General features: G+C 23.6%; 5 protein-coding genes across 5 annotated transcripts; all 5 read left to right on the forward strand.

The window, feature by feature from the left end:
• Window positions 1–13: 13 nt before the first annotated feature.
• Window positions 14–2,543, forward strand: PVVCY_1103470 (glutamate--tRNA ligase, putative; the record flags this gene model as incomplete). The annotated part of the gene is made up of 7 exons (XM_008626031.2): window positions 14–426; window positions 576–638; window positions 863–947; window positions 1,051–1,352; window positions 1,466–1,591; window positions 1,697–1,768; window positions 1,922–2,543. The coding sequence occupies 7 exons, from the start codon at window positions 14–16 to the stop codon at window positions 2,541–2,543; spliced, it is 1,683 nt and encodes a 560-aa protein (XP_008624253.2).
• A 919-nt stretch (window positions 2,544–3,462) lies between these two features.
• PVVCY_1103480 (dynein light chain, putative) lies at window positions 3,463–3,828 on the forward strand (the record flags this gene model as incomplete). Its single annotated transcript, XM_008626030.1, has 1 exon — window positions 3,463–3,828. One exon carries the CDS (start codon window positions 3,463–3,465, stop codon window positions 3,826–3,828), a length of 366 nt encoding a protein of 121 aa, XP_008624252.1.
• Window positions 3,829–4,906: 1,078 nt separating this feature from the next.
• On the forward strand, window positions 4,907–8,026 carry PVVCY_1103490 (conserved Plasmodium protein, unknown function; the record flags this gene model as incomplete). The annotated part of the gene is made up of 1 exon (XM_037634554.1): window positions 4,907–8,026. One exon carries the CDS (start codon window positions 4,907–4,909, stop codon window positions 8,024–8,026), a length of 3,120 nt encoding a protein of 1,039 aa, XP_037490643.1.
• Window positions 8,027–9,338: 1,312 nt separating this feature from the next.
• PVVCY_1103500 (DNA helicase, putative) lies at window positions 9,339–11,966 on the forward strand (the record flags this gene model as incomplete). Its single annotated transcript, XM_008626028.2, has 1 exon — window positions 9,339–11,966. One exon carries the CDS (start codon window positions 9,339–9,341, stop codon window positions 11,964–11,966), a length of 2,628 nt encoding a protein of 875 aa, XP_008624250.1.
• A 718-nt stretch (window positions 11,967–12,684) lies between these two features.
• PVVCY_1103510 (conserved Plasmodium protein, unknown function) lies at window positions 12,685–13,427 on the forward strand (the record flags this gene model as incomplete). The annotated part of the gene is made up of 4 exons (XM_008626027.2): window positions 12,685–12,863; window positions 13,004–13,057; window positions 13,199–13,263; window positions 13,372–13,427. 4 exons carry the CDS (start codon window positions 12,685–12,687, stop codon window positions 13,425–13,427), a joined length of 354 nt encoding a protein of 117 aa, XP_008624249.1.
• Window positions 13,428–13,739: the final 312 nt, after the last annotated feature.

The following is a 13,739-nucleotide window of genomic DNA, read 5'->3' on the forward strand; positions in this document are numbered from 1 at the left end:
ATGATGCATAAATATGAAATTAATTTTTCTTTTAGTTAGCATATTTGTAAGTTGCGCAACTGTATCACAAAGTAAGCTTAAGTCTGAGTTCATAATCAATGAAAAATGGCCATTAAAAGTATTATATTATAAAAAGGGGGATTTAGGTTTTATATTAAATAATACTAAAACAACCAACTATAAATATAAGAACAAATGTGCTTGTAAAAAATATGATAATCAAGCTGCTGATTCTCCTATAAATACACCTCGATTTAGATTTGCTCCAAGTCCAACTGGATTTTTACATGTAGGGGGGTGTAGAACATTTCTATATAATTATATTTTGGCAAAACAGATGAATGGAAAATTAATATTTCGACTGGAAGACACAGATGCGAATAGGAATACGAAGGATTCGTTGAGTGAAATAATTAAGGATCTAAAGTAAAAAATGATAAAAATAGCAACTTCAAAAAAGAAAATTTTACAATGATTACATATATAATGCATATATTCAATCTCATTTTGAAAAAATTATAAATTTTTATAATTTATGAGTCATACACATACTTCTTTTTGGGAATTACTAACAGATGGATGAATTTGGATTGGGATGAAGGGCCATATAAGCAATCTGAAAATATTGAAAAATACAAGTAAGTGTGAAAATAAAAAAAGATAAATCTATCATCTTCAATAACTGGCTGTATAAATTATTATGCTAATAAACCTGATCAAAATGTATTTATATTTTTATATGTTTATATATGAATGTGTTAATATGTGATAGCCTGTATGTCTGCATATATATCACCGCATAATCAATTGCAAATTTACAATTTTAAAATATTTGAAAACTGTATTTATAATACCGTTTTAGAAAAATTGCCCATGATTTTGTTAAGGAAGGAAAAGCTTATTATTGTTTTTGCACAAAAGATGAACTTAATGAAAAAAAGGAAATGGTATTCCCATAAATATATAATAACTAAAAAGAAATGCATATGCAAATGTAAAGATCAATTAGTATATAATAATTTTTGTGTGATGTTCTCTCAATTTTTGCAGACAAAAGCTATGAAAAAAAAGTATATATATGATAGGAAATGTAGAGACCTAAATGATGAAACTATAAATAAATGTTTAGGAGAGAATCGATTATATGCAATAAGATTTAAATCACCAATTGGAAGAAAAGTTGTATTAAACGACATTTTAAAAAATAATATAGAAGAAAATGTAGACGAAGATTTTATCATTTTAAGAAGTAACTTTTTACCAACCTATAATTTTGCAGTTTCAGTAGATGACCATTTAATGAAAATATCTCATGTTATAAGGGGAGTTGAGCATATTTCCAATACATTCAAGTAAGTTATAAAGATATACACATGTTAATATTTTTATTACTATAAAATGATATACAACACTACAAATAAATAAGTGGATAAATATGGCATGGGATGTTTTCATATTTATGCAGACAAATACTAGTGATAGAAGCCTTAAATGGGAAAATCCCTCAATATGCCCACATACCTGTTATAACAAATTTAGATAAAAAAAAAATTAGCAAGCGAAATAATGAATATTTAATTAGGAATTTAAGGTATATACATTTTAATGCTACACATATTATTTTTACCGTTTGACCTATGTTTTAGTATGTGATATGTATTGATTGCCTTTATATTATTCATATGATTATATTTAGGGACGAAGGATTTAAGCCTGAATGCGTTGTTAATTATTTGGCTACTCTTGGATGGAGCCCCATTTCAACGAGGTTATTTTTTTGTTTATAATAGTATAATATTGATTGAGATAAATTATTTTATAATATTACACACCCATGTCCAATTTTATGCATATGAACATAATTGATATTTATTATTCCTTTTAACAATATGTTAATATATTTTATTCTTTTTTATTTTAGAGAGTTTTATAGCTTAGATGAACTCATAGAGCACTTTAATATACATATGGTAAACAAATCTTCTGTAGTCTTTAATATAAAAAAACTAAAATGGATGAATAAGAATTATTTATTAAATGAAGATAGTAAAAAATATTTAGAGGAGGCAATCAAATATTTATTTCAGGATGAAATGATAACAGATAGACATAAAGAATTTGTTGAATTATGTATTAGCATATTTAAAAATGATGTACATGATTATGGTGAATTAAAAAAATATATCACCGACACTATTTCTTATGATTATATGGGAAATAATTTAAATAGCTGTGATACTGATTTAAAACAAGTTGCAGTTTTGTTATGTAATTGGTTTGAAGAATATAAAGATGATAATATTAACTTAGAGCATATAATGGACAAAAATTTCAATATATTGATAGAGTATATATGCAAAAACACCAAATTTTTGAAAAAAGACATTTTATTAAGAATTCGTATACTTTTGACGTTTCAAAAAAAAGGTATTCCCTTTATAAATTTATTGAAAATATGGATATCAGCCCAAAAAAATAACATACAAAATTATGTTCCCCTTAGTAAAAGGCTTGAATACATAAAGAGTATATTTAACATATAAAGATGCAAACAATTGTTTAAAAAATATCAGCAAAATAAATGAATATATTTTCCGATGTTTTATCTTATGAATTTATATAGTTAGCATCGCCTTATTTATAGTTGTACATGCTAATAGTTTTAGTTTAGTGTACACAATTATATATATATATTTATTTTTTAATAGTAATAATACCGTTTATACTTTTCATGCTTATATATTTGGTTATTTCTTTTTTTGTAAATATAAATTATTTTAATTCTGCATATTATGCTCGTATTTCACTATAAAAAAGGTACATCATACAAAGAAGGAAGATAGTGGAAGAATGTTTTATGTATGTATAGATGTGGATGCTTACTTATATTTTTTTAATATAAAGAGTATTTCCTCTCTTTTAAATCATATTATTTATAGTTAACATAATTTGGCTATTATATTTTTTTATTTTTGTGTATTTGCTTATTTTTTTGCATTTTTCGATTGTTTTATTCATATACTTTTAAATATTTGTCTATTAACTTTTTATGTCTCTTTTAATACTAGCAATTTTTTATTTCCAATTTAATTACACAAGAGACAAGTTATTATTTTGCCTTGCTTCTTATATTATTTCATTGTAATTTATGTAGGAAATTTTAAATTATAATATAATAAAAATATAGACATCCGTGCTAATATGCCAATATTTCGATTATTTATATAAAACTAGAATAGCATAAAAAAAATATATATACCCTATTTTTTTATTAAAAAAATTAATTTTATTAAAGTTTGGTATTCTTTTATTTTATCCGTTTTATATTATCCATTTTTTCTGGGGGTTCAGTTAATTTTCATATAAACCACCTCGTTATGTGTGATCCTTCTATATTTGAAGTGTTAAATTTTTGAATTATATATATTTTATTTAATATTAATTTTTATATACCTTTAAAAAATGGAGCATACGGAGAAAAAAAAATATTCTTCCCTTTTCGAAATAAAAGGTATTTGTATGAATAGTGAAAATTGTGAAAAAATATCCAAAATAAGTTTAAAGGCAATTAAAGAAAATAAATTTGAGAAAGACATAGCAAGCCAGATAAAAATGAAGTGTGATAATGATGAGCTACTAAATAAAGACAATTTAAATGATGAAAATTATTTAAATATAAAAGAAAATTTGAAAAATGAAAACATTGGATCATGGCAATGTATTGTTGGGAAAAATTTTGCATTCTCCATAAACTACCAAATTGATTGTATGATTTATTTTCAACACAAATCAACCAAATTAACAATTTTGATATATAAATCAATATAATATAAATAAATCTGTACATAAAGATGTTTGGTTTTTACAATATAGTTTGAGATTTGTGAGTCTATACTTGTTCACAAATAAAGAAAATATTTGTTGTTTTTAATAATTTGAGAAATGCTAATACAACCTGTATAGGAATTTAAAAAAGAACAAAAACCAATTTTTGGATCGTAATATACCCTCTAATTGTTATTCATTTATAATACGGATATATGTAATACACATAGTGCTAATAAAGAGTAAAAGAATCGTATTAGGAAGATATATAAAATATAATTAAAAACATTTTATAATATATTTTTTCCAAAAAAAATGAAAAACTGAAAGAGTGATAATGATATAATAATAAGTGTAATTGGCTGTGAAGTTATTTATTATTTGAATTAAAATATATGAAGAATGTAATAATAAAAAAATGTGCATTATATAAATAAACATATGTGTGTATATCTAAAATATTATTCTTCATTTAAAGAGCTTTATATATAAATATATTTTTTTATTTCACTTTCAATTTAATATATTAAAAAAAATATTCCATGGCATGTTTTAGCCATATTGTAAAATAAATTTCTTTGTATTACGTATTTATATATATGTATAAATGTATGTAAAGGAATGCATCATATTTACAATATGTATATAATATATGTTAATGTATTATTAGATCGTATTTCGATTTAAATTATCATATTGTGTGTTTCCTTTTTTTTATCCTTCTTTTGGGTGTTGAAAGGGAAAGAAATAAAAATATTTTTTATTTTCTATACTATTCGTTGCATTATTATGTTTCCATTTAAAATACGGCTTTATTTGTAGCTTTTATTTTATTCATTTTTTTTAACGAATAATTTTCCATTTTTTAATAGAATTTCAAATTTGATCATTTAATTTTTTTCGAATTTATTGCCTCTCCTTTTTAATAACTTTTAAATATAGACTATGATTAGTAAAAAAAAAGGATAATTTATTTTAAAAAATATAAATTATGGATAAATTATCATTACTCCAAAATAGATAAATAAATGTAAATATATATGTATAACGTATATTTTGCGGGTATAGTATTCTTAAAAATATGATAAATACCAATTATCATACCACAAAATTAAAAGGTGATTGTGACATAAATTCAGCTCAAAGTAAAAAATCTTCTAGTGTATATGAAGAAGACAATGATAAACATAAGGAAAAGGAATTTGTTGATAAAAATTGTAATGGGGTGAGAAAAAAAAAGTTATTTGCTTTAACAAAGGGATTGAATATAACAAATGTAAGTAAATTAAATGATAATGATTTAAATAAAAGTGTAGTAAAAACTAAAAATCGGTTGAAAAAAATAATAAATAGTGATAGTAGTTCTGATGGGGCCTATGATGATAATATAGTTATTAAGGAAAATGGAAAAAGACGAAAAAAAAAAAAAAAAAAAATTGACAGTGATGAAGATGAAGAAAATACAGAAGAAGAAAACGAAGTAGAAAATGATGAAGAGGGGGGAAAGGATAATAACTGTAATGTAATAGAATTAAAGGATGAAAATGATAAAGAATCTACTGATTTGTATAACTTAGACAATGATTGTGATAAAAATGTCAAATCCTTAATTAAAAATAATAGTTATATTAAGCAAACTAAGTGTGTTTCTATAGAGGATAAAAAACAAAGTAATAAATATTTTACAGATAAAGACGATCAAATTCGAAATAATACAAATAGTTGTAGAGATAGTAGTAATAGCAGAATGAAAATTAAAGAAAAAATTGCCTATCTTGCTTCTCCAGACTTTTTCTTAATTAGAGATGGTTCTAACGAAAATATTAACAAAGATAAGCTAAATAATAATCCGGCAATAAGTAGCATTCCAGTAATTAATTTATTTAGCGAAACCGAATCGAAAGAGATCTCGACAGATAATACGAAAAGTAATTCGAGTGACAATAGTGATGACATGAATAGGAAAACCAGAAATAAAAAAAAGAAAATATCAAAATATAATAATAAGGAAAGGAAGAAAATGAATAAAAGAGACAAAAAAAAATATAATTACGATAATTACAACACTGTTGATGATTCATATAATTCGGAGAACGACAATTCTTACAGTAGTGATCGGTATGTGAATAGCAAAGAAAATAGCTTTTATGATGACGGGTCGGAATACGAAAATAATAGCAATGATGATAACCATTCATATGAATATGAATTACATTTGAAACTGTTTAATGAACAAAATTGGAATGATAATAATTTCCAATACAGTTCTCTAAGCATAAAAAAAACAATGAAATTGTACATCGAATTTATTATTTTATCTCTACTATCTCCGAATTTGAAATACGATAGTGATTTTTTTCATATTTCAGAAAATGTAAAGAGTGCAAAAACACGGTTAAAAGAAAACTATGCAAATATTTATAACAAAATAATGCAAAAAAAATCATTACAAGAATGTTTTAATAATTCTGAAGAATCAGAAATCGAAGAAGATAACGAAACAATAAAAAGTGAGCATGCTGCAACGAAGAAGAAAAAAAAAAGTCTTAAAAAATTATCTGAAAATATAATCGATTTGGAAGATAGTCTAAAAGAAGATGAACCAAAGGAAATAAGTTCTGATAATAATTACAATGAGGACCAAAATGGGGAAAAAACAGATAATCAAGCTAAAAAAAAAAAAAAAAAATATGTCTTAAGTGATAGCGATAGTGATACTGCTCGTAGTTGTAACGTTATCGAAATAGTGGATGAAAATAAATCAGAAACAGAAAATGATGATAATAATATATGTGAAGAAAATAGCGAATCGGTTTTGGAAATCGAAGATTTAAAAAAAGATAATAAAAACAAGCAGCTATTGAAAGGAAAGACATTATTAAGAGATACTGAATCCAGTAAAGATAGTAGTTGTGGAAAGGACAGTGAAGAGGAAGAAAATAATTATAACTTTGAAGAAGGTGAAAGTAATGAATTTGATGAAGAGGATTTGTTGATAAATAGGTCGAGTGATGATGATAGAGATTATATATTTGACTATAAGAAAAAATCTGAAAAAAAAAAAATAACAAAGGAAATAAACGATAATATTATACATAAAATATTAAATAATGATACTATGATTAATTTATATGAATATGCAAAAAATGATGAAGGCTACAGTAATTATGATTTCTTAAAAATCCTTTGCAAAATTCGAAGCATTAAAGATCCGAATTATTATGAAAATCATATAAAAAAAATTGAAAATAAAATATTATCAAAAAGAGATCAATTTGAGTCGCATCCCTTTGATACACAATTTAAAAATATTTTAAAGAACTATGCAAATATATTTATATCATACTTAGAACATAATAATGCATATTGTAGTTGTTGTAATAGAAAACTTACATATGCATGCCCTGTATTTTTTATCAAGCCATTCTATAAGTCATCAGATTTATGGAAAAATTCTTTTTATAATTTCATGAAAATTAACAATTATGAATATTTTGGTCAAATTGGTTTAACCACTTTAATAGATCCTGCAAAAATCTCAAATAGTAGATTTGAGGATGATAATAAAATGCGTAAAATTAAAGAAGCAAATAAGTTATTTATAAAAAATCAGAATGAAAAGCTTCAAAATAATTTGCTGATACAAATTGATACGAATACTACTATAGACAATAAAGTCATTGAAAGCCATGAACAATATATTCAAAATTATTTAAATCAGTGTGAAGAATCAAAAGGCTATAGATATACTGGTGATATTGATGAAAAACGATTCCAAAAAAAGAAAGATTCTCATAAAATGAAAACGGTATATAGTTTTTTCACAAATATTAATAATAATGATAGAGATAGCAATTTATCCTTTGTTTTAAAAAATGTGTGTGACAATTTTTCAAGTGCCTCAAAATATTATATCGAAAAAGATATCATAGTTTTACATTTGGGTTCTTTCTGCGTTTCGACAGTATATTATTGGCATGTCTTTCACCACTACAAATTTTTCTTCACAAAATATATATATATGAAACTATCCAATTTATATAAAAAGGATAAAAATCTATTTAAGGAACCGTTTTTATTAGCACATATAATATCAAAAAAGTTAAACAAGGAATTGTACAAAGATTTTAAAATTCTTATGAACATTGATATTTCGAAAATTCAGCAAAAATGGAACGAACGTGATATGTTTGTTAAGTAATAAATATATTTATCCCTTTTTTTATTCTGCCTAATAATATTATCCATTGGGCATTATTAAGTTAAATTTCATCAAATTTTTTACAGTGTGTATTTAGCAATTTTTTAGATGCTAGAAAAAGTAGATATATTACTTTTATTTATTCGTTGATTTACTCTTATATTAATTCATTTTATATATCCATCTATTTGTAAGCATTATTTTATTTTTAGAAGCATGTTACATTACTTACGATATCACAAAGGTTTATTTCCTTGTGGATTTATCTACATAAAACGTATTTTTTCGTATGTTGTTTTTTTTGTAAATTATCTCATAACAGTTTTGCATAAATATTGTTATTGTGATACAAATTAAACATGTTTTACTTTTTTTTTATAAAATATAAACAATCATTAAGAATAATTTTTAACAGTTTGATATTATTGTTATGTCATTTTAAAAGGGGAATTTCCCATTTTAAATTATATATAGTAAGAAAAGTATGATTTTAAGAAAAAAACAAATATATAATTTAAATTTAAAAAAATATTTTTTAAATTCGCTGTCTGGATGTATAATTTATTAATATTATGATTATTTGTTACATAAGGTAAAGTAAAATAGGGAAAAAATGTAATTATATATAAATAAAATAAATATGCATAAAGGTAAATTTAATTTCAGTATCGAAGCATTAAATTAATACAAAGGATTTCATAAATTTTTTTTAAAAGTATTTATTTAATTTCATTTTTTAAAGGAATAGTTAAATGTGATTAAAAAATATTAAGCAAATTCATACTTAATTGATAATCATTTTTAATACTCCAAAATTTTGAAAAGTTCCATTTGTATGCATATATACTTACGCGTATGTCTTAAGAATTTAAACAATATCAGCGATATCTTGGGTATATATATGTAATATAATTGTTAATTATTTTTTGTAAATCAAAAGGAAAAAAGCTTTTGGACTCACATTTGGCAAATAATAAAAAGTGTAAAAAATGCAAAGAAAATGTTTTTACACAGCAAGTATTCATTTTCTTGCATGAATAAATTGTAAAATCAATCAAAAAGAAGAATATAACTCACTTAATTCGAGATATATTAAAAAAAATTAATATTTTAATTTCCAGTTTTTAATGATTCAGACTAAAGAAATAAATCCTTGGTGATATATATATATTTGGGGGGTATATTTGGAAGAGAAAAGTAAAGCACATTATAAATTGTGCATTGGAAAGGTGATAATACAAAATATCCAATTCAATATTATAAAATTGGGTATTATTAATTCATAATTTATTGATGAATATATGGAAAAAAAATGGAGACATTTAATTTCGGGAAATATAAAGGAAAGACATTTGAAGAAGTTTTTGAAAAACATAAGTCCTATGTAACATGGGTTAAAAATCTTGACAATCCTACAGGATCTTTAATTGAGTTTAAAAATTATGTTTTACGAAGAGAAGAACAAGGTGGAGATGGTGGAGATACATATACGGAATACTCCGAATATAGTAATAAATATGGGGACACCAACAATTATGGAAACGATAATTATTATGGGTATGGAAATAAATATAAGACTGATAAAAGCCAAAATGGAAGTTTCAACTACAAACAAAATGGATATGATAATAAAAATAGTGTAAACAAAATGAATAGTTCAGAACACAAAATTTATGAGCAAAATATAATGAATCAAATAGCCAATAGATATAATAATAAGGAGGAGGAAAAACCTGAATTAGATATAATTGTGGCGTTTGAAATATTCAATAATGATAGTTTTAAAATAGTACAAAAAGACAATAATAACAAAAAATATTCTAATTTTAAAAATTTTGTACCAAAAGAACTTTTTAAAATACTATCTGAATTTAATCCAACATTAAAAAAGATAAATAATTATTCTTGTGTAACTTTTGAATCAGATAAATATGAGTATGTGTTAAATAATTTAGCAGAGAAATGTACAATATTAGGAGGTATACATAGTATACCAAATTTTTTATTAAAATGTTTTCAAAATTATTCAAAATTTTCACAACCCCAAAAAATATCTGAAGTAACTGCAAATATATTAACGAATACAATGTGCTCATATACTAAAGAGCATTATGATAATTTAAATTTCTTGTTAGGTGAAAAATTAGCTGAAGAATTAAAAAACTTTCAAAAAGAAGGAATACATTTTGGTCTAAAAAAAAATGGAAGAGTATTAATAGGTGATGAGATGGGTTTAGGAAAAACACTACAAGCATTAGCTTTAATGGCATTTTATAACAAAGATTGGCCTTTCATAGTAGTATGTCCATCATCCATTCGATTTCAATGGAAAGATCAGGCTTTAAGATGGCTACCTCATTTAATTGAGGAAAAAGATATATGTGTTATTAAAAGTGGTAAAATGGACATACCTCGTAATACTAAAATGATTATAATTTCTTATGAATTAATTACAAAAAATGATAAGTATCAAAATAAATATAAATGTATTGTTTGTGATGAATCACATTATTTAAAAAATTCTTTTTCAAAAAGAACTAAAGCAATTGTACCTATAATAAAAAGTGCAAAAAGATGTGTATTATTATCGGGTACACCTGCATTAAATAAACCATCAGAATTATATGAACAAGTTTCAAGTATAATACCTAATTTATTTAATTATAATGAATTTTGTGATAGATATTGTTATAAAGATAAAAATATATACACTAGAAAAATAGAATATGTTGGTTGCAAACACACAGAAGAGTTACACTTATTTTTAACAAACACTATTATGATAAGAAGATTAAAAAAGGATGTGTTAAAGGAATTACCAGACAAATTACGATCAAAAATTCCTATTGAAATACCTCAAAATGAATTGAGTGAAATTTTATTATACTCTAAAAAATTAGAAAGCAAAAAAAATATAAATATTAATGATCTTGATAATATTAGCTTATCTAGGTTTAATGATTTTAATTCAAATCACGATAATAATATTGATGAAGAAAATATAACAATTTCTCAATTATTTAAAATGACTGGTTATGCAAAAGTTAAAGCTATAAAGGAATATATTACATATTTGATTGATGCAGATATTAAATTTTTATTGTTTTGCCATCATAAATTAGTCATGGATGAAATCGATGAATTTTTAAAAGAAAAAAAATTGGGATTTATAAGAGTCGACGGTTTAACTCCAATAGATAAAAGAGAAATATATATTAAAAATTTTCAAAGTGATGAAAAAATTAGAATTGCTATATTATCTATAACTGCGTGTGGTATTGGTTTAAATTTAACAGCAGCTAATACTGTTGTTTTTGGAGAACTGTATTGGGTTCCTGGGCAAATGATACAAGCTGAAGATCGAGCACATAGAATTGGGACAACACATGATACAATAAATATACATTATTTAGTTGCACAAAATACTATTGATGAAGTTGTTTGGAAGATTATTAACAGAAAATGGAATACTCTAACTACAGCATTAAATGGTGCTGAAGATTCATTAAATGTAAAAGAAGTTAGTAAGTTTGATAAATTTATGTTAGACTTAACAAATGATACTAATAAATCGTATCCAACATCTCTTGTTAATACACCTAAGATTAAACGGAGGTCATCTGAATATAAGACACTGATAAATAATGCTAGTACCAAAAAATATCCCGATATAAGGGATTTTTTTAAAAAGGACAAAAAAAACACAAGCGTCGAAAGACAAAAATCTATGGATATGCTATCTGAAAAATCAGTTGATTTATGGCAAGATGAGAAAGAAAATGATTGTTCATCATACGATTCACCGAATAAATATTTAGAAAAATCAGGCACTACGTTATTCGAAAAAAAGAGGGCTAATTATTCCCCGCCGAAAAATTACGACTCTGATAATAGTACCTCAAATATTTTAACTAAAAAATACAAAACAGAAATCATTTAAATTTTATTAATATATGCCAATACATATTATTTGATATTACATATATGAATTCGATGAATATATTGAGTAAAAGTCTCTTTGCAAATTTTAAAATAGAGAGAATGCTAAATATATCTTTTTTTTCACAGAATTTTTGATTGTATGAAACCAAATGTAAACAAGTTCATATATAAGAATTTGTATTCCTAGGTGTATATGCATAGATTATATGTGTATATCTACCGATTTAAGAATATAACACAATTTACGAAACTAATGAATGGCAATAAGAAAGTCATTCAAAATAAAGCAAACACAATATATATGTGTATATTTTTTTACATGTTTTTTTTTCTAATTTAAGGAGAAATTTGCGAAATGCATAAATTTTATTGTTTATGTAAAAAATTTATCTTTTTAAAATATTATGAATTTCATTTTTAATGTCATCCATATGGGTATAATATGGGGCGATTTGCATATGAGTTTAATTAATTTATTTTTTTGTGTAAAATACTATAAATAATATTACAAGTTTTTTAAGAAATTTTATTATTTTTTTTATGATATTTTACCTGTAATTATGTTTTTCATTATTCGGTAAATTCCCTCAACAATTTTTACGCTTTATATGGGCTTAATACCATGCAAGTGTAATCCTTTCGTATGACATATATATGTACCTATACATATATTATGTTTTTTTTTTATACTCCCTTTTTCAATTTTTATAAATATAATGCCTAAATTTAACTTTTTCCCGAAAGTAAATTTCTTAGCATATATAAAACGTATTAAAATAAAGTATAACCCATGTGGGGCATACAATGATAATTGCAGAAAATTAATACATCATATTGAGACGAAGCAGAAAAAGGACAAATTTCTTAATTTGGAATATAAGTTGGAGTTAATCGAGTAATACTGAATAAGCAAAATAAAATATAATCACACTAAAACATTACACCAAGTCACATATATGTATATGCAATATTTTCTATACTCATGATGTTGTATTATTTTAATAAAATCTGGAATAATTCATTTTTTTAATTTAGTTATAATGAAGAACCTTTGATTGAAATCGAAATGCTAAACTCGAAAATCTTCAAGTACGTAGTTCATTTACCTTTATTGCAATTTGTTTGTTTTTTTGCTTTTCCGGTTTATTTAAGTTCTATTTCGATTGGTTAATTAATCTGAATTATGATGTTTAAAAAATATAATTAATGTATGAAATATTATAATTTTAGGTTTAATCCCGAAAGCCATGATTTGGTAGAAATTCAAAGAGCAATAGATGAGGACCAACAAAAATGTAAAATAAAATATTCACACATATGTTTATGCATGCATATATTTTTTCTTTAAGCAATCCTAATAATTGGCCATATAGCTAATATAAAATATTTTACTTTTTTTTTAGTACATCATAATTTCATGAAAACTAATTTGTTAGAAAATAATGAAGATAAATTTTGAAATACACAAATGTACATGCTCTTGTTTTGAGATGGATCAGTTGAAGACTGATGTTACAATTAGGTAGAGATACTTTTTATTAATTTTTTTTGTTATATATATATTAGTTATTCTTTAAATATATATAAGTTTATATAACGTTTTTTCTATTGATAATTTAATTGTATTGTTTTTATCGAATATGCTTAAATTATTGTTGTAATTTTCCTTATGAGAACAAAAAACACAATAGTAATAACTAAGTATTACATTATCTTGTTTTTTAAAGGATCATAATTAAATATCTTATCGATATATAAATATGTCTAGCCA

Source organism: Plasmodium vinckei (genome assembly GCF_900681995.1).
Source record: "Plasmodium vinckei vinckei genome assembly, chromosome: PVVCY_11".
NCBI lineage: Eukaryota > Apicomplexa > Aconoidasida > Haemosporida > Plasmodiidae > Plasmodium > Plasmodium vinckei.